The 26,569-nt window shown below is 45.9% G+C and overlaps 2 protein-coding genes across 2 annotated transcripts in view; both read right to left on the bottom strand.

Annotated features, from left to right (window-relative positions):
- Positions 1 to 26,569, bottom strand: part of LOC142582179 (alpha-(1,6)-fucosyltransferase-like) — a 241,443-nt gene that overhangs the window by 134,075 nt on the left and 80,799 nt on the right. The gene's annotated exons all lie outside the window — the stretch shown is intronic.
- LOC142581783 (uncharacterized) lies at positions 8,520 to 14,587 on the bottom strand. The gene is made up of 10 exons (XM_075691233.1): positions 14,431 to 14,587; positions 14,097 to 14,180; positions 13,488 to 13,568; positions 11,222 to 11,299; positions 10,477 to 10,542; positions 10,372 to 10,416; positions 10,203 to 10,289; positions 10,097 to 10,147; positions 9,723 to 9,847; positions 8,520 to 9,298 (listed from the first exon to the last, which is right to left on the bottom strand). Exons 1-9 carry the CDS (start codon positions 14,465 to 14,467, stop codon positions 9,735 to 9,737), a joined length of 642 nt encoding a protein of 213 aa, XP_075547348.1. The 5' UTR covers positions 14,468 to 14,587; the 3' UTR covers positions 8,520 to 9,298; positions 9,723 to 9,734.

Genomic DNA, 26,569 nt, shown 5'->3' with positions numbered 1-26,569 from the left:
GTGTTGTTTATGGCGTGGTGTGTTGCGCGTTCGTTGATGTTTTTCAGCTATTCGGTGCTGCAGGCGAATCAATTTGAGTCGTTCATCTCGCCCTTCCGGACGGTGCAGGACAACCAGGAAAAAGCTGGTTGGAAAAAAATGTTGCGCCCAAAGTTCGACAGTGTTCTGGCACCCTGTAGTATAACCATTGCTAATTAACGTTACTTGGACGTTACTCGCACGTGCGGAATTGTTTGCGCAACATAATAGTGCGGTTTTAAATGTAGCAGTGGCAGTAAAGTTCGGAAAATGTTTAGGAACGTACGAAACACAGCAATTGTAGGCGTGTGAACACTGGTCATATCTTGCGAAGGAAATAAATTTTACGACTTTCTATGAACGCGCAGGCTCATATCGAAGAGGACAGCTTCGAGCAAAACAGAGCAGACGGATGGAAAAAACTAAAGCCAAATGCGGCGCCCACAGTGTTTTCCTTCAGACGTAAGTTGTTCAATTTTTCAGCGTGTTCCATATTCATCTCTCGGTAGGAGGTGGGGGAGGGGTCGTTCTTAAGCTGTTGCTACGTAACTTATATATATATATATATATATATATATATATATTTATATATATGAGAACAAGGGCGCCGGGCACGAAAAATTAGTGACCCTGACCGAAAATGACATTTTGTCGCTCTACAGGAGTTCTAAGCGTGTAACGAATGTAACAAGCGGTGCTTTCGACAGAAAAGTGAAAAGACATTTAGAAAGTCGTTCGTGGCATGTACCGCTGTTGCATAATGCTGTTTATGGGATGCATTTTGATGATATCCTTTGTTTTCGCAGCTTTGCCTCCTCACAGAAAGGCACCAAAGGATAGGACCGGACCCGCTGTCCTCTCGGCCCTACTTGAAGATCAACACGACATAGCCACTGATGATCATGAAGCTGCGATGGACCCAATGTCGTCACCAGGCAGGTTTGAGCTGACTCAAGGACAGAATTGCAGCCCACACGACGCCAGCTCAAGTGCACTAGTAACAGACGAAGCAGGTCTGCAAGTCTCAGCCAGTGGAATGAATGCCGGGGTCTCTGACCTGCAGTCTGCTTGTACCTCTTGCGCAGAATTAAGTGAGCAGCTCGCAGACCTGACACGGAAATACTGCGAACTTCAAGAATCGCATACCCAGGCAAACTCAACAATCCAAGGTCTCCGAAAAAAAGTTAAGAAGCTCGAAGGTAACATCGAAACATTCGGAAAGAACATCAAGTTCCTTAACGAAGACCAAATACAGGCAGCAATAGCAACAAAGGGAGTACTTGGTCTCCGCAAAGTGTTAAGCAAGCACTTCAAATTAAATTTTCGTGCGGGACGTCCGGCTATGAAACCTTAAGGAAACTCGGGTACCCGCTGCCAACTAACAGAACTCTGGCGCGTCGCCTACAGGCACTCAGTTTTCTGCCCGGTGTTCTGACTGACGTGATCGACCTGCTAAAAACGAAAGCGGAGGGTATGCAAGACATTGAAAAAGACTGTGTTCTGCTACTAGACGAGATGGAGATTGCCAGGGGCTATGAGCTTGATCGCGCTGAAGATGTTGTTCTTGGGGGAACAACTTTACCTGCAAAGCCGGATGAACCTGCCCACCATGCCTTGATGTTCATGATAGGGGGTCTTAACCGGCGGTGGAAACAAGTGATTGCCTATCACTTTACTGAAAGGAGCATAGACGGCCTTATTCTCAAAGACTACATATTGAATATCGTGAAAGTTTGCGCAGATATCTCCCTGAGGATCCGCGTCGTCACTTCGGATATGGGTTCTTCCAACAGGGCAATGTGGCGTGAATTTTGCTTCTCTAGCCACAGGAACTCCAACACCATATGCTCGATACCACATCCTTGTCTAGAAGACAAAGAACTCTTCTTCACTGCAGATGCTGCACATGTACTTAAGAATATCAGGGGCCAACTTCTGAGTTCTGTCGTTTTCACCATTAGTGATGCAACCAAGTGTCAACATTACCTACCCTCAAGAGAAGTAAAACTTGAGCACGTGCGCGCAGTGGTAGACTTTGACAAAAAACGGGAGCTGAAAGTCGCGCCAAAGCTCTCGGACATCCACGTGTCGAACGGGCATTTTACGAAGATGAAGGTGGGAGTGGCCGTTCAGTTTTTTCGAGAAGCTCCTGCCGGGATTCGGTACTTGATAAAGCAGAAGATCTTGGATCCGGAGGCGGAAACTACAGCGTGGTTTTTAGAGCTTGTCTTTAAGTGGTATGCTCTTATGTCATCACGACACCCATCAACTGCCTTGAGTCTTGAACACATGGACAAATATCACGCAGCCATAGACGTATTGTGCTTGGCGTCTGAGACCATTCGGGGAACAAAAATGGGGAGCACATCCCAATGGAAGCCCTCACAGGCGGGTTTCTTGATAGCCACAGCTGTGACCATTCGCCTGCAAGATGTCCTTCTAAGAAGTGAAGGCTACAAGTTCTCCCTCACGAGCCGATTGCTCCAGGACTGCTTGTAAAATCTATTTTCGGTTATACGTCTCAGGAAGCCTGTTCCAAGCGCCTACGATGTGAAGTGTGCGTTGAAGCTTGTTTGTGTCAGCCAATTCTTCTACACACCGTCAACGACTAGCTACGATGTCGATGACGCACATTACCTGATCGACCTGCTGTCGGCAGGTATGCAAGAACAAACGGCAGCCGAGATTGAAGCTATCGACGACTCGGAGATCCCCTTTGTCGAAGAGGTAACATCAGCTGAGTGCGAGATTTTGTTTCATATCGGTGGGTTTCCTATAAAAGGGATCCTCAAATCTATTGGCCACTGCGAGCAGTGCAAGCCCGCATTGTTAGGCTCAAGCAGCAGTGAGCATGCGTACTTGACGTCCCTCAAGGAATACGTCTCTGAAGGCAGCAACCTTCGTTACCCAAGCGATGCAGTCATGCTGGTTCTCAAATCTTGCGAGGAACATTTTAATGGTATCACCACCTGGACGGAAAGCGTTTTCACCATGAAATCTCCTTTGAAGGCTGTAACCGCATACTTGACAAAGATGGTGCGGTGGGGCGTAACGGGCGCCTGTCAGGAACACAAAGAAACAGTGGAAAAGCTCCCTGTGTCAAACTACGCGAGACTGAGGCTGCGTGTGCACCTGCGTCAAGCCGCGGCAACGGGACTTGACGGGCATGCAAGCAAGACGTGTGCAGGAGTGAGCCTACAGTGAACAGTGAAATTAAATTTTAATGCATATCGCCAGAATTCAAAAACTTTCGTTTCATTTGTGTTACTCTTTTAATATAGTTTTCATTCATGTGTTTATTCTTACTTTGCTGTGCGTGCTGATTTTTCACCTTGTGTCTGTACAAGGTATCCGCTTTTTTTCCAACTGATCGAACTGAGCTGCAAGCTGACATTCTAATTTATTTTGTTCAAGTTAATTCAAGGCTTCATTGTAGTTTCTGGTCGTTGGTCTGAGATCTACGAAAGACCTGTGGCAACTGACACCTCCTGACAGCTGACATAATAAAAACCTGCATGGCGACCCAAACGTCGTGACCGAAATCACGTATCTACTCGTCACTTATTGACCTCGTTTCTTTACTACCGGCATCTTCTTATGCAATAGGAATTTCCAGGGCTGCATACCAACATGCTCACAAGCAACACAGGTTCACGGCGTAACTCTTCGCGAAGAACAGAAATGCAGGCAGCGTAGCAATTTTTGCATTCCTCTATGAACGCTTGTGTTTAACGCATCATTTCCCACTGTAAAACAAAGGGATTGCCGCGAAACTTAATTTCTGTATTTACAGTTCGTAAACAAAACACGCCAGGCCGCTGATCAATGGTTGCAACGCGCTTTACGAGGGTACTTCCAGACGACAGCATTAAAACAACACTAAATAGAAACAGGGAGTTGAGCTGGCATAAAAGAGGGGCCCTAGGGAAGGCGCACATATTTTTTCGGTGCAAAAATATTTGTTAATAGTAGAGAAATTCGTAATCGAAGTAATCGAAGTAATCAAAAAAGCGCATTGCTTCCGTCAAACCGCTCAACCACACGCGCGCCAACAACGCGCTGCTCGCAGCGGGCAAGAACATGGCGGACGCCGTAGCAGACGACGCACTTGTCTCCACCCTGAACGGAGCGGCGGGCGAGGAGGACATCGAGACACCCTACACGCGATGTGACGTGCGCGCCGCGTAGCGTCGATACGTGAAAATTTTGCATTGCATTTGTGTTGTATTCCACCAGGTGTCCCGACATGTAGCGCATTGCATATAGCAGTTTCACGGGGCAAGTAGCTGGACGTGGTTAACTGAAGCAGGCTAGGTGATTATTTGTCACCACTACGCTTCGAATAGGATGCCAATAAACCATCATCATCATCATCAACAACAACAACAACAGCATCGTATTGTGCCATGGGTCAAGCGATGTGACATGTTGGCCGCGTACCCTGCATACCTGTGTTTACACTTCCGTACACGTTATGGCGCAGTGCAGCGGTGGGCAGTGCAGCGGTGGCGTAGAGGTAGAACACCCGCCTCGCGTGCAAGAGGTCCGTGGTTCGAATCCCGGTGCCGCGCAATTTTCCACCCGATTAAAAAAAATCCGCGTGTTGATAAAATTGCAAAAACAGGCCTGGAGTGTGGCCTGATCCCGGTGACCAGAACTGGTAACGCACTCCCTCACCAGAGCAGGATTGGCCACCCTGGTGCACTACTTCGCCACAACCTCCTATATGAACACGACAATCAAACCTCCGGCCCTCGGTCCCCAGCAGCTGCGAAGCAACTGACCACGGCGGCGGTCAGACCTGCGACGCAGCAGGAATATGAACCTGGCAACGTTTAACGCTAGAACGTTATCTAGTGAGGCGAGTCTAGCAGTGCTATTGGAGGAATTGAAGGGCAGTAAATGGGATATAATACGGCTCAGTGAAGTTAGGAGGCCAAAAGAAAGCATATGCAGTGCTAAAAAGCGGGCACGTCCTATGCTACCGGGGTTTAGCCGAGAGACGAGAACTAGGAGAGTTCGGCTAGGAGAGTAAAACTCCGCACATTCCAAGGTGGTAAAAAACGGCATTGCGTTTCCGGCTCTATTTTCCGCACTTTCGAAATCGTGTTTTCACAAGACGGCTGAGAGTTTCTTAAAACAACTGGAGCGTTTGAGAGCGGCAGGCTTTCGAGAGGATGCTATCCGCATGACAGTAAAGCGTGTAAAATTAGGAGCACCCACGAGAATGGACAATCCAGAGCCTGCCGACAAGAACAAAAACAGGAACAAGGGCCGGCAGCCACGGGCTTGGAGTATCGCGTTTGGATCGCTGAGCACTGAACTGGGCAGTGCGCTGGTAATGTCATGGTCTTGCTACACCCCGGCTTTCTCAAAGACCGAAATGTGATACTTACCCAAAATTTCTTAGGGTTGCAGTTTTTACAGCCTACAATTTTGAGTATTTGAAAATAGCATACCCGGGCCTAATGCAGGCCCGACAAAAGCGTTGACCCAACCTGATCCCGAAGCTCCAAGGCCCAAGTCTGCACCCGGGCTTGCGTCACCATGTGCTTACCCGGCCCGAATCCAGTGCTCTAGCCACTGATGTTGCAGGGCGCGGGTGAATGACGCGGTCCTTACGGCATCTTGTGTCTTATATGACACACATGGAACCACTTCTAACTTAGTAGAACGTACACAAAGGAAATCAACACATAGTCACCAGAAATACGTGTCATTGCTAGTGATGTAATTCATAGTGGCTGCAATTCTGAAAATGATATTTTAGTTGTCTTTCTTCCAAAATATGTATGCGGCAGCTCATCGCAAATTATGCAGAAAATGTGCAACACAAACAGGCTATTTTAACAATCCTTACACTTGAAAGCGGCGCACAAAAATGGCACCCGGTTTCTTTGCTATTCATCAGTGTACTTTGGTTCTTTGAGTAAGAAAGACGTTCAGATGTTTCAGGGAGGCAAGCATTATTTGTTGGGTCATATAAAAAATAGCATGCATTTATGGGAATTGTTTTGTGGACAATATCAGATACCCAGACAACGCACTGACGTCCCGAGTATGTCCTCAGTACGTCCCCGCAAGGACATTGCAACGTCCTGAGGACATCCTCTACTGGTCCTTGCAAAAGCCTAGAAAGGTCATCATGTCCGGCCTCGGCACATCCTCAAAACATCCTCAGATAGCCCACAAGGATTTTTCTAGGATGTCTTGAGGACTTATTAGGGCGCACCGTAGGCTTCCTTGAATGCTGAATTTTTGCATTCAATAACCTCGTTTAGCTTTTAACAGAACATAACACTAAGGCATGCTTACGTGCCGCATATATTGCTGCGTCCAGAAATCGATCATTAATGAATGGAATGCCTTGGTAGCCTCGGCTTGCTGGGTAATATACAAGGCTAATTTACACATATTAAACAGCCAATGCTGACAAGGCATTATGTGACAAAAGTAGCACAAGCTCTTGCCATGATCAGCTAGTTTTCAACACATATGCACAGTAAGGTTTGGTGCTACTTAACTGCCTGACATGTGGTTGTAAATTGAATTGGCTACTTCATCTATCGCACGAAACTCAATATTGAAGGTGCCATGAGCACCTTGCCCAGATAATGTCAATTCAGCCTTTTGCATCATGGATGAAATTCCAGCTGCAAGAAAATGCAATTTTTCTGTACCAACAAAAATGAATCTACCTGGTTATAAAAAGTATCTGTAGCAGGCAATGCATACGGGTAATGGTCATGGCACCTGCTAAAGCAAACACAAACATAACCAGTTTCCCAATGACTAGAGTTTATTACGAAAGACTGTGGTGGCACTTGCCAAAGCCAACATTTCTTCAACGAAGTGCAGTTTCCTCATTACAATATATATGACTGTGCTGGTCCTTGCCAAGGCCAGCAATAATTCTTGAATTGATTCCTCTTGAAATTGGGCTCTGTACTTGAACTTTGAGGCATTTATTCTGAGAAATCTGAGTGCACATCGAGTGAGCCTAGAAGAAAATCATATAATGTGATGATGGCCACTGATAATGACAATGGTTCTGCAAGAATATAAATATTGCAAGTACAGCAAAGTGCAACTTCTCAAACAGGCAGCCCATGCAGCTATGTTGGGTGCCAGACAGCATCGAAATTGTCATATGGGAATCAAACCCATAAGCATTAAAACACTCGCCTTCAAATGTAAAGTATTCATGTAGGATAATGTTTTGAGTATTTTTCACGATAGTCTAAATACAAAACTCACCTTCAGATGCGACAGCCTTGGCCTGCTGTTTTCGCAGTTTGTCGCCAGAGTGGCGCAGCCACACCTTTATTACACTCTCGACATCACTTCTTTTTGATGTAGGAAAATTTTGCATTACAGCCCCTGAAAGATGCATTGGAGATTACTTATGCAACCTTGTATATATACAAGCTCAAAGCAAAACATTAACAGTATCCAGAAACAACAGGAAATTAGATATTAGCCATCTTAGCTTGCCCAAGGACAATAGTACTTGGCTCAGCTGGTTTAACACTCCTCAGCTTGACATTTACAAAGTATGTAAACCCGTACAAGTTCGATTTTTGAAAGCGAGAAAGGTCATATTCTACCAAGTTTCTTTTTACCGACAATATAAACATTCAGGCAGCCAATGCCTTACTTGTGATTGTGTCAGCCACTTGCAGTGCAGAAAAACTTTTCTTCCCTTTTTTGCCAAGCCAACTGTACTGCACAGCCACTTCTTGGCTTAGCAAAATTCCTAAAATGCGCCGTGTTGCAGGTCCTATGCTGTTGCCACCAACACCATGAAATTGCTGCATCTGTAAAATATGGGTAGTGATGGGGAGGGGGGTGGGGGGGAGGCTTGTTGGTGAATCATCAGAAATACTTTTGATGCAGCACTAAATGTAACATGGACACTAGGAGGCACCTAAAAAGATAACACACAGCGCTACTAGCAACAACCTATTCTCAAAACCAGACCGCTTATATACCATCAGTGGCAAGCAGACAGATGACGTGGAAGCACTGAGACATGCACTATGAACGTCGCACTATCGAACCATATTCACGACCCACAATAATCTACCAGAACAAATTGTCACCGCTTACGCAGGAAGTCTAACTCCTTGGGAAACAACACTATTGATGGCTTGCTAATGCAAAATTCACTAAGTACGTCGATATGCTCGGCCTCAGCAATCAATATGGCAAACAATAATTATGTTTTCGCCCATCATTGTTGCTCGATATAAAGAGATCACCCTATTGATTGTTGAGGCAGAGCATATCGACATACTTGGTGAATTTTGCATTAACAAGCCATCAACAGCATTATTTCCCAAGGAGTTTGCTTTCCTGCGTAAGCAATGACAATTTCGATGGTGTGACTTTCATAGCGCCTGTCTCAGTGCTTCCACGTGATCTATGTCTGCTTGATGCTGATGGTATAGAAGCAGTCTGGTTTTGAGAATAATCATTGTTGCTAGTAGCGCGGTGTGTTGTCTTTTTTATGTGCCTCCTAGTGTCCGTGTTACGTTTTGCTCTGCACCACTATTCCTGCAAAACGTGCACTGGAATGTCAGTTTCATATATGCATACATTTGACACAGCAGGTAAAGAAAAGAAAAAGTATCAGACCAGGCGTGTCCTTGTTCCTTAATTTGTTGATATTTTGGCATCAAATTCTTCGAATGCCTCAATGTCCTCGAGTGGTTTTGGGACCACATCCTTTGCAGGCCCAACTGTCGCAGGGCCGCTGCATAGCTGTTGTGCAATGGCATCAAGTTGGCGCCCTTGGTGCTCAACCCTCATCAAAATTGTTTGCAAGGTGTTGATGACCTGGTGTTCAAAATCTACAAAGATTGAGGTAACAATAACAATGTAATAAAATATCTGCAGCTTACTCATATATTCAAAAAGAAATGTATGTAATCATTGTATTCTGCTAGCACTTGCCTATGGAGCTAGAACTTTGGTAACTAAGAAAATTGAAACAGAAAGCCAATCATGCAATGAGCAATGAAACAAAAATTTACATGTAAATACAGAAGGTAGGCAAATGACATTCTAGTTTAGATAAGGGGAAGTGAAACTGGAAAGGTTGTCTCATGTATGTAATGGGTAGACCAGATGAATGGTGATATATAAAAGGAAGAGTAGGCAGTTAAGGGCAGCCGAGAATTATGCAGACTGAGTGATGAGATCAAGAAATCCGCAGGCATAGGTTAGGTTTGGCAGATGAAGCATAGTCAACTTGAGATGCAAGGTAGAGGCTCTCCACCTGTAGTAGACAAGGCAAGCTGACAATGAAAACTCGGATGATGCACACTTGTAGTTTCTTGTCTATTTCACATCGACAGCAAAAATCCATGGGAACAAAAGTATTAAATTTTATGGTGGTTGCTTGGGCTAGTTGGTAATTCATGATCAAAAATAACGCACAGTGCGAAGGACAAGGACTGCAAGAGACGACATACAGAGCGCTGTGTATGTCGCCTCTCGCAGTCCTTGTCCTTCGCGCTGTACGTTATTTTTGATCTTAAATTTTGTCTAGGATGTCACACTCAACTGTGGTTTTGGATGCTAACCATTATGTTAAAAAAAGCCCAAGGAATCCAGGCATGCATGATGCACAGGCAGAATACGTAGCACCAGAAAGCATCTCAAATTTGAACACCAGTCTAATAGAATGTAGTTTTGCTTACCAGATGGCCCATTTACGGTAGAAACCGGCCTGCTTGTGGGCCTTGAGGTAGGTGCTGCAAGTTATTTAGCCATTGGGAGTGAATTTCCCGCACAAGGTTCTTTGCCAATGTTCTTTGTCCATCAACTGCAAAACAAGGTTTTCTAGTTCACAAGTTTGCAGTTGCATAGCATGCTAATGTCGAGGTTGCATTATGAATGTAATCACATTTTGCAAGCTCATTCAACAGTATTGCTTATTTAAATTGCAACAGAATCTACTCTCTGCTGTACCAGAATGCAATACACATAGTCATGCCCTTTCGTATGACAGAGCATGGCCAAACTTAGCCTCCAAATTCTCACTTAATATCAACTAAAAGTAATATGCACTTACTAGACAGTACATCAGCAGTGGGAAAGTAAGCCCTGCTCAGCCCACATGATCCTGCAAGTTATGGCAAGATAAGTAACAGCAGTGCAATCAATATACTTAGTATTACCTGATCGTGAGAAGTCATTTCTTGGCAAAGAGACAGCCATAAGAGGCGAGCGGGCATGGGTACTGGTTTTCTGGCGTCTCTCCAACCCTATTCACAAAGACAAGTGTCGATGCAATGAAGGGAATAAATTGGCATGCCATGGTACTAGAACATTATGCGCTCAACCTACCTAAATGTTCATGCTCAAATGGCTGGCTCCTGCAGTCGTAATGGCCTTAAAGAAACAGCACAAATATAGTATTGGAGCTGATTTCTATAGCCATGCATACCTTACCCGAGCTTGGTGTCGCCGTTCGACTAACACAGGGCCATAAGTCTGGCAAGTCACTCTGAGCGTTGTCTGCAATGTCACCAAAATAGAAGCAATAAACTGCAGTTTCGAATAAAATTATCACATTGACAAAATGTGTGCGTTTTAGAAGTCTGCAAATTCAAATCTACCTTCTCCACAGGGCGTTGAGATGCAACTTAACCTGCTGCTTTCTGCAATGTAACATGAATTTAGCGTTGGACTCATAATGAGCAATTTTGCAAACTCAATATAAATGGCTCAGTCAGCTACACTCCACTGCTTGTAGCAAAAACCTGCCATTAAATGTGAGAACATGTAGTGAGAGTATGTAGGTTGAATTCATTTACTCAAAGTGTCAAAATATGTACACAGACAGTGAGCATACGGTAGCATAAGTGGCAACTTTCAGGTGACCACTCAGACTACACTGAATCCATGCAGCCATCATATTAAATGTTTGTGCAGCTGGCCCCTTGTGTAAGGATGCTTGTGGGTTTTTCAGTAAATGAAAATTCTGAGATATCCAACAAAGATTTAAAGACCTGCCCCGTTGGCACCTGCATGAAACATAAACTTGTTTTGCTTTGTGGTGATTTTTGATTTTGTCAGTTAAATCAGCAACACAATATGTATTAGTCAATGATGGACAAAGATTTAAAAAATAATTATACAGAATATGCAAGGTTAAACTTTGTTCAGCCACATTAAGACAAACTAGAGGTCTTACCATCATATTCAGGACGCCGTGGAAAGCTCCGCTGCAGTGGCTCCCTTGCAGAACACTCAGGACTACCATGCATTCTTTCTGCACAAGAACACGAGGCATCACACTTCAGCTGGGCCCAATTGCTTGTAATTCTTAATTTTATTTTATTTACAATTCTTAATTGTAATTGCTTGTAATATATAACTAAATACCAGAACATGTGGTAAAAGTTTGTAGGTTGTATTCATTTACACAAAGTGTCAAAATATGTAAACAACGAGAAGAAGGGGATTAACTGAGGGGCCCCGATAATCATGAGAAGCCCACAAACAAAGACACGAAGGAAAACATGGGGGAAATTACTTGTAGTTACTAGTGGAATTAAAGAAATGATTAATTAACGGAAATGAAGGTGGATGAAAACACAACTTGCCACAGGTGGGGAACAATCCCATGTCTGTGGATTATGCGTGCGACGCTCTAACCAATGGAGCTACCGCAGTGCCGATTCCCCATCCACTTTCTTGGGTATTTACCTTGGGAGTGTTAGCCAGCACCGCTACTCACAAACCTTGGCTGCTGATGTGGAACATCCTTTCTGCAGCAGGCGTCACGAGTATGTGATCTTTTTGGGTGAAGGCAACTGGTCAGTAAACCCCCGCATGCTACCTGAAGGCATCAATCTTGCCAGATTCGAGACCCTCAAATGGTCAATAATCCCATGCATGCTACCTGAAAGCATCGATGTTGCCGGATTCCAGACGCTCGTTGAGGGTCTCGAATCCGGCAACATCGATGCCTTCAGGTGGGATGGAGTGTCTCGAATCTGGCAACATTTATGCCTTCAGGTAGCACGCATGGGTTTATTGACCAGTTGCCTTCACCCCAAAAAACAGCGCACTCATGACGCCTGTGGCAGAAAGGATGTTCCAATCAGCTGCCAAGGTTTGCAAGTGGTAGCACTTGCTAACACTCCCAAGGTTACTTGTAGTAGTAAAACAAATACGCAAGAAAGTGGATGGAGAAATGGCACCGCGGTAGCTCAATTGGCTAGAGCATCGCATGCGTAATGCGAAGACATGGGATCATTCACCACCTGTGGCAAGTTGTTTTTTTCATCCACCTTCATTGCCATTAATTTATCATTTCTTTAATTCAATCAGTACATACAAATAATTTCCCCTATGTTGTCCTTGGAGTCTTTGTTTGTTGGCTTCTCAAACTATGTAAACAGGAACTTCACAGACACATTCTCATTTATGTTGTACCAAGATAATTTTTCTATTAATAACGAACGTGACACAACATGAAATGCTTTTCAGAAGTCAAGAAATATACAGTCAACAGAATGTCCTATATCCCGTGCGCTCGTTAAGTGATGAACGAATTCTGTAAGCTGGGTGACACACGAGTAACCTCTGCGAAAACCATGCTGATGGGTATTTAACAATTGGCCTGCACTAATATGACTCATATTAGTATAAAACTTGTGCTCTAAAACTTTACATGTCACACTGGTCAAAGACACTGGTCAATAATTTGAAACAATATTTAAAAGTCCCGATTTAAGTATAGGCACAACATTTGCAAGTTTTCATTTATCAGGTAAAGATCAGTCCTGTAATGACTTGGTGAAGAAAATCTGCGGCTACTTTGACAAAGAAAAAGCACAAGAAGAGAGCAGGATCGTGGGTAAACCGTGTGGTGTAGTAGCACTGTTTTCTTTCAAGCATTTTAAGAATGACATGATTCCTCGCTCTTCAAATAGAACAGCTGCCATGGGTTCGGTACTTATAAAGTCAGGGCGATAGTCGGCCGGGCAAGTGTTGCTTTCAGCAGTAGAAAATACCAAGCTGAAAACGCCTTAAGGCACTTCACTTTCTCTAGACTAAAGGGAACAATAATTCCGTCATGATGAAGTGGTGGGACGGACAACCCACCCTTCCTATTTTTTTAAATATATACTGCCAAAATCCTTTAGGGTGATCCTGGATGTGCAGGTCAAAGGACTGGAAGTAGGCAAATTTGACCTTTTGAACCAAACTATTCATATCTTTTGTAATCTTTCTGAACTGATTCTTGCTTTATTGCAATTATTTTCTATTTAGGCATGCGTATAGATGTCTCTCTTCAACGCATCTGCGCACCTCTTTTGTAAACCATGGCTTGCTTTTGCTGCAACGTTTCGTCATCACCCATGACGGCACATATCGTTCCCGCAGATCAAAAAGATTAGCTTTCAGTGTGCTGAAACACAAGCTAACACAACACAAGCTAGTGGTCTTACCATTATATGCAGAGCGCTGTGGAAAGTTCCACGAGTCCAGTGGCTCCTTTGCAGACCGCTTTGCGGCACCATGCGTTCTTTCTGCACAAAAACATAAGGTATAACTTGGAAAGAATTCTGCTCGTTGCAATCACAACAGCCGTACTTGTTAATAGTATAAAGACATCTTGTAATACTAATGTTTCAGGTTCAATATTTGGACCCCTTAGGTGCACAGACAGCTACATAAACATTAGTGGGCTTGACATCCCTGCAGCCAGCGATGTTAAAATTTGCTACATGCTGTGATACAAGCTCTCTGTGATGACAATTGTGAATGCAAATGTTACACAATAACAAACATGAACATGCAGCAAACGAGCAAATGACATGTCACAACTCTTTCAAGCAACAAGTAAAACCGAAATGTGGTTCGATGGCCTGCACATAACATATTGCACCTGCACAGCAAAACAAGTTATCCAAAAATTACCAGGTTTAGTTGCAGTTACCAAAAATTGTGGCAATGCAATCAGCAGCTTCTTTTGTGTTAAACAATGAGATGTTTGAACTATATTATAAAATTGGCAACTTCATTTATGCACCATAAATGCATGCAAGAAACCATACCATTATATGCCGAGTGCTGTGAAACAGTCAAAATACTTGACGGTTCCAACCTTGCAGATCTTTCTGTAATACCATGTGTTGCTCCTGCATGAGAACATGAAAAAATTGCCTGAGCACTCTAGGTGTAACAGTTGATTAGAGAAAGGGAGGGGGGGGCGACACGTGCCCAGTGTGCCACTCCCTGGCTATACGTCCACTGGCAATATAGAGCACCGCTGATGACTGTCATGCATAGCAGACTAGTAAACAGTATTTCACAAATCTAGTAACCCTCCAATATGAAGACCATGACATCTTTGTCACCTCTTTACAGATAGCTGAAAAAAATGCATACTTTTCTGCATAGACTGTGGTGGCTGCGGGAGTGGCATCTCGCCTTCGTCACTGTAGTGCCTTCTTTTCTTTTTCCTTTTTCCTCTGCCGCGTTCACTTGCACTTGCGATGTCTGAGTTCTCTTCAGCTTTTCTGAGGCCCCGTACAGCATCATCGTAATTGGCTGAAATTGGCAATATTATTCCGCACTGGCTTTAAAAATACAGGACATCACTGGAACTTTAAATGTATTCAAACTGCATATGTATTCAAAAAGGTTACTTGCCACCTTTTTGTTCATTTTCATGTCCCTTTACTGCATTATTTCTACACCTCAATTAACTATAATTTCACCTATGCCCTCTCTGGCTTAACTGATTTTTCATATGAGTAGGAAATTAAGGCAAAAATGAAAGACAAGTGTGGCATAAGTATTAATAAATGGGCAGCATTAATTAGCAAATTTCATTTGAGTGCGCGCAAGAATTAAAATACAAGCACCGTTTAAAACAAGATCACTGCAGTTAAAGCCTCACCAAACTAAGCAGTTCATTGTGGTCCCACATTGTCAATAATCTGCTTTGACCTATAAAAGCAATTTACCCCAACTTCTCCGTATTGGTACCAATGGAATACGGGAGATAGTGACGGCATTCCTTGCGCTGTAAGCAACATAGTGTAGTGCTGTATGGAACTAGCATGCTCAACTATTATTGCAATGATCAACTATGGCCTACTTTGCTGGTGCAAAGCGGCAGAAGTAAAATTTTCTATGTGAATAAAGATGCTCCTATTCTTTTGATAAGAACATTCAGCAACAGAAGTGTTTAGTCAGCTATGGTTAAACGCAGTACAACCACATGCCCCAACCAATGTGGGCACTCACTTGTGCAGTTGTCCACAAGAAGGCCCTACAACCTAAAACTATTCCACTATGTTTTTATTCCAAATTGGTCATTAGCCATCTCTGATAGGTCAGAATGGTTCGAATCCAGCCCATATGAGTGGGCGCCACACCAACATGGGCAGATTCCGAGCCATTTTGACCTATCACAGAGGGCTAATGGCCAATTTGGAATAAAAACAGATTGGAATAGTTTTAAGTTATAGCTGCCATAGTTTGTTTTAAGACTTTCTATTAAAATTATCTGAACAAGTATGTACAAGACGCTTAAAAAACAGCATGTCCTCCCTGAAGACATAGTGGCCGACATTTAATTTGCAAGCTCAACATTCACCTTTCACTCGCTTGATCTGAGGCTTTGGTATGGTATGACCTATAGGTTCTATCATAAACAGGTGGGGCTTCAGAATAAAATGCAACATAGTGCAAGCTGCATGCAGAATGAGTTAATTTGCATGTTTAATAAAGCACACAAGAAAAGTCTACATGTTCGAAGAGTACACAATCATTGCAATACGGCTGCAACCTGCATATATAAAATGGACAAAATAATAAATATTACCAAATGCCTCAACCACTTCACAAGGCAGACTCCTCCAGTCATTTCCAAGCATGGCCCCAGCTTTTAACAAGCTTTTTATGTATTTTGTTTGTGGAGGCCACATGCAGCTGTTGCCATCGATCCAGTTTTTATGTATAATGGCAACAGCATCATCTTCTTCAGGAAATTTCACTACTATGTAGAGGCCACCTTGCAAAAAAAGAAAGAAACCTAGTTTATTTCCAAAAGCAGTTACACTAATGAGGACAAATGAAATCGCAACATCTGTACAGCAACATGACAACTATTGCGCACCAACAGCATGCAAAAGTGGAAAAATAATATTTTCCCTCTTGAACAACACTCTCAGACATTTCTGAAGTATACTCCGAACTGGCCAGGACCGCAAGCCAGAAAGCTGAGATGCAATGCAAATCCCAAGCATTCTTGATTGATAAGGTTTTGTATACAAGTCTCTTTTTTGGAGGAACTCTCTTCCTATCACAAAGGGTGTGCCTGACTTGTCATGCACAAAGTTCTCCACAATAATAATTGCTCCATTATTTAGTGTGCAGCAGCTCTTCTTCTTACCAACTGCCAGTACAAGATTGCCAGGTAATGTGGCCTTTTTAAACTGTGTGCCTTGGAACGGCGGAATCAATGGACCGCAGTTATGCTCTACAGAAAATAGACCTTCTGATGGTACCAAATTCCTTTTTGGAACATTTCTTTGCTCTGACAATCTATTGCAGAGCTGCTCAAGGGGATGTTCAGGTTTTCGTATCATTCTCTTGATGTTTGACATGTAATTTTCAAACGGAAATGCACTCCAAGCATCCAGGGGACCTAGGTGCAACACATGAGATGCAATGTGGCTTAAGCCATGCACATTGTGCGACACTTGCTCTTGTCCATAAATGTTGATGAAGTTTCGAAGAAAAATGTTTAACAAGTTACCTGCATAACTAACCTCACTTGCAGTTGAATTAGGTGAGGCTAGTATTGTAATGACCACATGCAGTGTAAGAAAATTCTCATACACGTGGGAAGGGATTGTAGAAGACAACACTAAAGGCGCTCCGTATAGTAAGAAGAAGCGAAGTTCATTTGCCTTCCAGCGATCTGTCTCCACCAGACTTCGCGGCTTCCTATTAAAATCAGAAGGAATGAACTTTGCAAGTTTAATGTTCCTCTCAGAGATTTCACTTCGAACTTTAGAGCCAAGTCTCACTTCTTTCGGCCCGCGAACCCACAGAACAAGGAGTTTTTCCATGACGCCTAAGCAGACAAGGTGCATGTAGTCCAAAGGCACATCCTTTATCATATCTATTGGGAGTTCCTCCAAAATACTGCGGCCTGTGTGGTGTTGCTCCTGACTCTGGTTGCGAAAACTGTTATCAGTACGGAGGGTGTTAGCAAAAGTCGGGAAACAAACTCTTCCTGCTCTATACATTCCCTTGACGGTGCATTTTGCGCAGCTGAAATATCCTGTGTGGCTCCTGATATAAAGGACAAAGGCTTTAGCAGGTGCATCACAAATTATACTATGCAGCTTCACAGGAACTGATGCATCATGAACAGAAAGGCCTTCCGCCAGCAGTTCTTTGGCTTCCTCAACAAAGCACTGAAAGAACTCATTTGCATCTAGCGGTTTGGTTTTGCCGAAAAAAACACTGACAACAAATGGTTCTCCATGTTAAAAATTTCGGATGCGGCCGAGGATGATCCAGAATTGGTCTCTCGAACTCTTGGCTAGTGGCAGACCATCAATGTTAAAGCTAAGACTAAGCTCGGCAGGCAAGTGCTCACGGCCAAGAAGTGTTTGCCGCAGTCCTGCCTCTAGGCCAAAATGGTGAAATTTCCCTCCTCCTAGCTCTTTGACGTTGAGGACCCTTTTTGGAGTTTGCAGAAGAGCTCTAGCAGACGACGGTAGTGACGAAAGGCAACTGTGGCTTCGCAGAACAGCCAATAGTGACGTGACCGCGGCCTGAGGGCAGCGCGATTCAACAGCCCACGCTTGCAACATCTGCCGTATGGTCAACACATTGCTCTCGCCATTATCAGATTCAGAGTCCTGCGTGATTTGTGCATCACTGCTTTGGAGTTGGCGTTGTTCGCGTTGCAACAAAATGGTCGAAGGCGACGAGTCCACGTCGCCATCAGATAAAGAACCACTGACTAGGTCACTCACTAACTCAGTGTCCACTACGCCATGCTGACACATCACTTGCACGTCGTCATGAACAAAACGTGCTAGCTCTGGACTCAACTCAGGAGATTGCGCTATCTCCCTATCATCCAAATTAATTTCACGCTGATTCGCCACGCGACCGCAGTCATCCGCGCCGGACACGAAAGACAGCGCCCGTGTGGGCTCCGTTGCATGTGAGGCGCTGCACGCCGGCGCTGCGTAGTCATTGTGAACGTCTCTTAGGAAATGAACACACGCATCAACGCGCCGTTTTCGCTCCTTGCGAAACTGTCGTTCACTACTTTCCTCCATCACGAGCACAACAAACAACACCACGGTTTTCAGAAGGCTGGACAGCACTCACCGGCATTCACATCTGGCTCGAGATCATTTTTTGCTGTCATGACTTTATCAGCGACCGCATCGCACTGCGCCATCTTTTTGATTGAGCGCCCCGCCAAAATGGGAGGCTCGGGCTTGGCTTTACTTCATCCCAGTGTTGCCAGCGGCCAAAAAAAAACGTGGGGGCGGTGATATTGAACAAAATTTTATTCTTTACAACGCTTATTTTTTGCCAAGCAGTCCGTAAGGGAGACGGCTGAGGAAAAATATAGCTCATTTGCCAAAATTGCATCGACGACTTATTTATGCCGATGTTCTTTCAGTTTAGGCAAAACGTCATAATTAGGTTATCATCGTAACTTCATAGCCTTTTATACATAACCAGCTATTTTTAATTGTATTTCGTAATAAATCAACACTTAAACAGCATTTATTTCACAACTAGCAGCTTTCCAAGGCATTAACAGATTTGTTATCCTGAACACGTCCTTTTGAGGACAATTCTAGGATAATCCTGCAATTGATATCCTCAGGACATCTTCAGAACGACGCAGAACGGACGAGGACGCCTCTACCTTTTCATGACGTCCCCAGGACATTCTCAGAACGACACAGAACGGACGAGGACGTTTGTACCTTTTGAGGACGTACTCAGGACGTCGAGTGTTGTCTGGGATATATATGTCTTGTTGCATGCGAGAGACACATTTGGTGGCTTAATAAACCGCCTTTGCGAATTATACTGCTGATAGACACTACTATTGTTATAGATATGTCTGAAAATTAAAATGCCAGCTATCATAAATATTTATGGCCTACTGAGCAATATGAACCGATTAGCCCAGCAACGTGTACGTCTGGATAGCCGGGGGACAGCTGCGTTCCCACGACTAAGAACAATATCAGCAACAAGTACTTTCGGATGAAGACGAAGAAGGTACTCTTTCGGCTCGCTCTACAGGAAGCAGATCGCCATATGTCAGGCTTGCGGCAAACTAGGGCACCGAGCAGACGTATGCCCCACACCGGAGAAGCAGACTTGCAGGGATTGCGGCATTCCAGACCCCGGAGAAGATCACGCTTGTAAAGAAGTCTCTTGTGCGCTGTGCGGCGAGAAACACCCCACGGCCAGCAAGGAATGCAAGAGCAGATACCAGGTCCCGTACGTGGTACGCAAACGACGAATCGAGAACAAGCAGGCAGCCATTGCGTCCAAGAAACTTCGAGAAAAAGCGACGAGTCTCTTAAGGCAGAACGGCGCAGGTGCGGCGCAGCATCCAGACGGACATCGCGAGCCCAGAGGACGCTCCAGATCCAGAGGGAGCTCGGGATCCCAATCGGCCAGCAGAGGTCGCAGGAGCCGCTCCCGCCCACCTGGAAGCCGGGGCCGCTCTACCTCGGGCGTGCGCTTCGCACCCGCGGGCGGAGCTGACAGCTGGGCCCAGCGAGTCAAGGCGACAACGGGATGCCAGGCCTCGGCAACGGCAGGGACGCTGCCCACTAACTCCGGGCCACTGAGGGACCAATCACAGGTGAGCTTGCAAGCGCGGCCAGACAATAATGTACACAAAGACATTTTAGATAGAATCAAAGCACTCGAACACGAAAACGCTCAACTCAGACGCACAATGACAGAACTGGCAAACGAGAATAGATTGCTTAAAACGCAAATTAGCTCACCAACTACACAGACACAGGACATGCACATGGACACTTCACCCAGTCCGAATCCCTCCAGCGTAGCGGAATCAGAAACGACTAGTCAAAGCCCACCCGCGGGCACACCAGCCACCAAGAAACGCAAGGCCAAGACCACGGAATGCGACACGCCTGCCAAGGATATAGACGGTAAATTAGACAAGATCCTTAGTACCCTAGGTCAACTACAATTCGATGTCGAGTCACTAAAGAAGGGGCACGACAGACTAGTAGAGGCGGTCGATGGCCTAACGAGCAGGGTAGAAGTGATGGAGAAGGGCTTCGGTGCCAGGATCGAGGGCCTCGAAAGGACCGTCTTTACTCACTCCACGGCACCGGTCAACTCCCCTGCCTCCCCCATGGTCAGAAGGAACACTACAACAAGCGATATCGTCACACCCAAAATGGCGGTAAAGTCCGCAACCATAGTAGAAAGTAAAAATGGAGAAGGCAAATAAGCGAGAACCAGCCGAAAGGCTCCAAGCGCAAACGAACAATCAAGGCAAGCTTATAATCTGGCAATGGAATTGTCGCGGGTTCCGCAACAAGAAATCGGTCTTGCAACAGCACATCAGACACACTACAGACAAGCCGGACATCATACTCATTCAAGAGACCAACACCGACACACCAACACTTCCGGGATATGAAACAATTGGCGTTCCACCAACAAAATCCTGCAGCGGCGTAGCGACGCTTGTCAGTAACAGGCTCGCGTGGGCCGAAATTGACAGAAGTAATCCGGACAGCAAATGCGAGTACTTGTTCATCCAAGTCTTTCCCAAAGGCAAGAAGGCTAAGAGCATACTAGCGCTGAACATGTACAGCAGCCCGAACCACAGAACGCAAAGTTTCAGAAGACTGTTGAAGAAGGCCAGGGACAAAGCCGGGGACAACCCACTGATTATTGCCGGAGATTTCAACGCCCCAAACGTAGAATGGGGCTACGGTGTCACCAGCGCCAAAGGCAGAAATCTCGCAACCGATGCGGAAGAGATGGGCCTCAACTTTATCACGTCCGCGCTCTACCCTACCAGGATGGGCAACTCGGTCTCGAGGGACACCACCCCAGACTTCACATTCGTTCTCAACACCGAGGGGGCCACCTGGCATAATACCAGCGACGACCTCGGCAGCGACCATTACATTGTGGAAACGTCAATAGCAATCGCCTTGAAACCACTACGAAAGTGGAGATACACGGATTGGGATGCGTTTAGACAGATAAGAAAGGAACGTACCGACAAGCCCACTACACTAGAACAGTGGACGCAAGAACTAAAGGACGACGCCCGCAACGCGACCAAGGAAATAGACACAGATGTCCAGACAATCGGGATGGACGCTAAGCTCGCTCACATGCTGGAAGCGAAAAGATCCATACTGCAGAGATGGCGTACCCAGAGACTCAATAGAAGACTTAGGAAAAAGATTGCATTACTGAACAAGGACATTGAGCACCACTGTGTAGTACTCTCCAACCAACAATGGGACGAAGTATGTGCACGGGCCGATGGCAGCGTGACATATGGAAAAACTTGGAACCTACTCAAACACCTTCTTAACAAAGGTCAAACCAGGAGCTCCCAGACCAAGGCGGCTGACAAGATAGCGAAACGTGAACTCAAAAACTCCAACGAGCAGGAATTTATGGCAAGACTTGCCGAAAGATACATGCCACTCTCGAGCAGCCACGAAAACGAGGCCGAGGCATCCGGTTCCCTGTACACGGGAGCTGACAACCCCGACCTCGATGAACCCTTCACCCTGGAAGAAATCAGGACCGTCCTTCAAAACTTGAATGGCACATCGGCCCCAGGTCCGGACGGTGTTAGTAACAAGGCCCTTCGTAACTTGGAGGAAGACTCCGTCCTGTTCCTAGCGGATCAAATCAATCAGGTTTGGGCTTCCGGCAGGGTCCCACCGGGATGGAAGAACGCCACCACGGTTCTCATTCCAAAGCCCAACAAGCCCTCGGGCGTCGAGAACCTCAGACCCATATCACTCACGTCGTGCGTGGGTAAGGTGGCGGAACACGCCATTCAGAACAGAATCTCCAGATTTCTCGAAACCAAGGGACTGTTACCACACACCCTCATCGGATTTAGACCCGGTCTATCAACTCAAGACACCATGATTTTAATCAAGCACCAAATCATTGATGACCCCATTAGAAACGCCAAGGCCATTCTTGGGTTGGATCTAGAGAAAGCGTTCGACAACCTCTCTCACCAATACATTGTGGACACCATTTCCAAACTCAACCTCGGAGCTAGGTTCTACTCGTACGTCAAGTCATTCTTGGGTAACAGGACGGCTACGCTCCGATTTGCCGACCTCTACACGGAGGCTCTTTCGCTGGGGAGCAGGGGCACTCCCCAAGGCTCGGTCATCTCCCCTATGCTTTTCAACCTTGCTATGGCGGGACTTGCTGAGAAACTAGGGCAGATCCACGGGCTCGAGCATACCATATACGCAGATGACATCACCATGTGGTTGTCCAAAGGAACCCCGGGCATGGTGCAGGACATCTTGCAAGAAGCAGTGAACGCCATAGAAGAATTTCTAATTCCCACAGGACTCAGATGCTCGCCTACCAAGTCGGAGCTGCTCGTACGCAGACCCACGCAGAAGGGCCGCAGGCCATACTCGTCAGACTTCGATTATAATCAAGAAATTACCGTACGAACCACTTCGGGACACGCCATACCGTGCGTCGACAAAATCAGAGCCCTGGGTATGATCGTAGAGACTAAAGACGTCAATGCCTCTACGGTTCAGAAGCTCATCACCAAAACCAACAACGCTATTGGGCTCATCTGGAGGATTGCCAATAGACACAGGGGCCTCAAGGAACCTAATCTCATCAAACTCATACACGCGTTCGTCACCTGTCACTTCGCATACGTTGCGGCAATGCTCAATTGGACACGATCTGAAAAAGACAGACTGAATGCCCAAATCAGAAAGGTCACCAAGCAAGCCCTCGGCATTCCAACCAGCACCAGCAACGAGAAGCTGGGCCACCTGGGCATACACAACACCCTGGAAGAAATTGCCGAAGCCCAGCAGCGCGCCCAGCTTGCTAGGCTTTCGACGACGCCTCCGGGGCGCACGATCCTAGAGAAGCTAGGCTTTGCACAAGGAAACATAGAAAAAGACTTTGCGGACCTCCCACGGGACATCCGTGCCAAGATCATGGTCCGCCCTATACCCAGAAACGTACACCCCGAAAACAACAGGGGCAGACGACAAGCGAGAGGACAATTCCTTCTTAACCAAGCCTTGGCGAACCGTGAACGCTCAGCTTTTGTGGACGCGGCGGCATACACGGGAAACAAAGCTTTCGCAGTGGCGGTTGTGGACGGCCGTGGATCCACAAGATATGCAGCCACGGTAATTGCAAGGAAGCCTGAACAGGCCGAACAGGTTGCGATCGCTGTTGCGCTCACCGACGACAATCTTTCCCATATCTACAGCGACTCCATAGCCGCTATCAGAGCTTTCCAAAAGGGCACGGTCTGCGCACAGGCTCTCAGAATTGTTTCAAAGAAAGAGATTAAGAACCACTTCATATACTGGTTCCCGGCACACTTAGGACCAAAGATCGGCGACGTCCCCAACCTTAACGAGGCGGCACACGAGGCAGCGCGCGCGCTCACAGACCGCGCGGCTTCACCCAACCACTCGGAGAATAAGGACGCGCCCACTACATACAATGAAATCACTAAACACTACTATCTACAACGCAGACAGTATAGCACGCCACACCGCACGCTCACTCGAGCTCAAGGGGTTACACTCAGAATGCTACAAACAGACACATACCCCACTCAAAACAGATTACACCATTACATGCCTGAGCTCTACGACAAGTCTCATTGCACCAATTGCAACACATCCCTTAACGTATATCATTTACTCTGGCCGTGCTCGCAAGCTCACGTAAACTACGAACAGGACAAGCGCAAGTTTGAAGAAGCAATCCGAAGCGAAGAACTCGCTCCCCAACTCTGGGCCGTCCAGCAGGTCCACGACGCCGCCAGGAAACTCAACCTCCCGGTTCCGTCGTGGGAGACGCCCACTCCATGAGAGCCCAAAGCTCTCGTGGCCTGCAGGACCTGAATAAAGTTGATTTCCTTCCTTCCTACACTAAGCAAACATTCTCATAAAAGCGCACTAATGTATCAGAGTAAGACTCTGAAACTTTATTCATTCATGTTCATGTTCTGGTAATTGTCGCGATGTTTTTGCAGGTTTCTGCGATTCAAATACCTTCCTGTATAGTAATATATAACCGTAACTTGGAGGTATATATGATTGTCACGGTGCGGCATTATTCGATTCGGCGAAGCAACGATCAACGGGCGCCAAAACGGTGGTAGTAATAGGAACCGGCGAACAAGACGGCTAGAAGCGTACGGTGAGGGGCTAGTTGGTATGACATTATGAGAACAAAGAAAAACTGCGCGAAAAAGAACAAGACAGAGAGCCTGTGTCGTGTGGTTCTTTCTCTGTTTTGTTCTTTTTCGCGCAGTTTTTCTTTGTTCTCATAAGAACAAGACGGGTATTGCCAGCCACTCGGGTCCGAAAGAAGTCGAAGGCAGGTTTAGAGATTATTGGCTTTCTGTCGTCGGCGCGACCGTGACGCCCCGACAGCTTTTAGCAGGAACCCCTGTGTCCGGCGCGTGAATTGAGAAGCTTGCTAAGATGCGAATACTCCGAAGTATCGCGTCTGTGCGCCGCGGTAGCTCAATTGGTTAGACCATCGCACGCGCAACGCGAAGATGTGGGATCGTTCCCCACCTGCGGCGCATTGTTTTTTCATCCACTTTCATTGCCTTTATTTATTATTTCTTTAATTCAATTAGTAAGTTCAAGTAATTTTCCCTATATTTTCCTTGGTGTCCTTGTTAGCTTCCAAAGAAGGCGACGAAGACGAGTAGACAGTGTTGCTGGTATCAGTCAAACAGAAGAGAAAGAAAAGAAGACCGGAAATAACGATAGAGCAACATGTGTTGAGGCAACAACTTCGTTCAATTGCCAAGTTACACGCTAGGAACGACATTATAATTGACGTGAACGAGCAGCACCTATGAGGGCAATGCAAGGCCGCAAGAGCTCGTCGGGTTCTGCTCCCGAAGCACAGCTTTTGCCTGACGACTCTTCTACAAGCCACGGTCCGCTGCACTCGCACCATGACGAGTAGCAGCCCGGCGCCTTCTATTTTTTTTTTCGGGGCCAAACTGTGCGAGGCCTCCCATACCCGGCTCGTCCGGCCATGTCCCGTACATTCATGCCGCGATCGACCCTGCCGTCATCGTGAAGCGCGATCTACCGGCTCGCCGCCAGTACGCCGACGCACGCATGGTAAACGCTTGCATGAATATTATTTCAAGCTGTATGGGAGCTCTATAGTACTGTAGGACTTCATGTGTTGTGCAGTACTACGCAAGTGTGCAGTACTCAACCATAAGTTCTACTGCTCTCCCAACGTGGGTATTTTCACTTTCTCATCTTTGTGTATATATAGCCACTCCAAAATGCAGAACAGCCTCGTCCCTCACGGCGACGCAGGTTTCGCCTCGGTCGCCGCGATTTCACGAAACTTTCCTCACACAGTGCCGCCACCTGCGACAGCTTGGAACCAGCGGGGACTGCTTAGAACCACTCTCATGCAAAGGCGTCACCAATACGTATAATTGTATTTTCTGCTTTTACAGCACAATGCACAATTGATTCCTCAAGCGGTCCTGAATTCCGCAGGCACGCCGCGCAAGGAAGGTTCTCTTGCTGGCTGGGTGACTGTGGTATATTGGACTTGGGACGAGGGCATCCAGATGTAAGATAGCCGGTTTGGCAACAGTTATAACACACGGCTTTACTTAGATCTTGACCGGGACAATAAGCCGTAGCGCTATGTTTTGAGCTGATTGCAAGATAGCGAGCGTCTTGCTGGTCTAGTGGAAAGGATGAAATACGACGGGATGCAGATAAGTCATCTTTTTTCCCACCCATCGTACAATAAATTACTACTACTACTACTGCTATACTACTACTACTACTACTACTACTACTACTACTACTACTACTACTACTGCTACTACTACTACTACTACTACTACTACTACTACTACTACTACTACTACTGCTACTACTACTATTACTGTACTGATCTTTGAAACAGCTGCGTTATTCGTAACTCAGAAGACCGAACAAGCCAAGACGCTTGTGATGATTTGCCAAGTGCAACGTTTGGCTGGCTAGAGAAGACTCTAAAGTTCGGTCAAGCTGTGTCGTGATGTCAAGGAATGCGGATACAGCGGATGGAAGTTGTGCTGCAATGTTTGTTGCCAAATATTTGGCAACAAACATTGAGACACGACGTCGCTGAAAGGATGGGGCTTTTACCGTTGTTGTATTTCCAGGTTGGTTAGTTCGAAGATGCTTCCTGTCTAAAATGCAGCCATTGCTGCCTTGTTGCG

This window comes from Dermacentor variabilis, chromosome 5 (assembly GCF_050947875.1).
Source record: "Dermacentor variabilis isolate Ectoservices chromosome 5, ASM5094787v1, whole genome shotgun sequence".
In the NCBI taxonomy this organism is placed as follows: domain Eukaryota; kingdom Metazoa; phylum Arthropoda; class Arachnida; order Ixodida; family Ixodidae; genus Dermacentor; species Dermacentor variabilis.
This window is presented reverse-complemented; position numbering and strand designations above follow the sequence as displayed.

What these genes read in the sequence shown, in the direction of transcription:
- LOC142581783 (XM_075691233.1), bottom strand. Translation starts at nt 14,467, where the DNA reads ATGCCACTCCCGCAGCCACCACAGTCTATGCAGAAAA. An exon ending in ACAGCGCTCTGCATATAATG is followed by an intron (nt 11,300 to 13,487) that starts GTAAGACCACTA and finishes GTTCTTGTGCAG; the next exon opens with AAAGAATGCATGGTAGTCCT. An exon ending in AACGGCGACACCAAGCTCGG is followed by an intron (nt 10,417 to 10,476) that starts GTAAGGTATGCA and finishes TGTTTCTTTAAG; the next exon opens with GCCATTACGACTGCAGGAGC.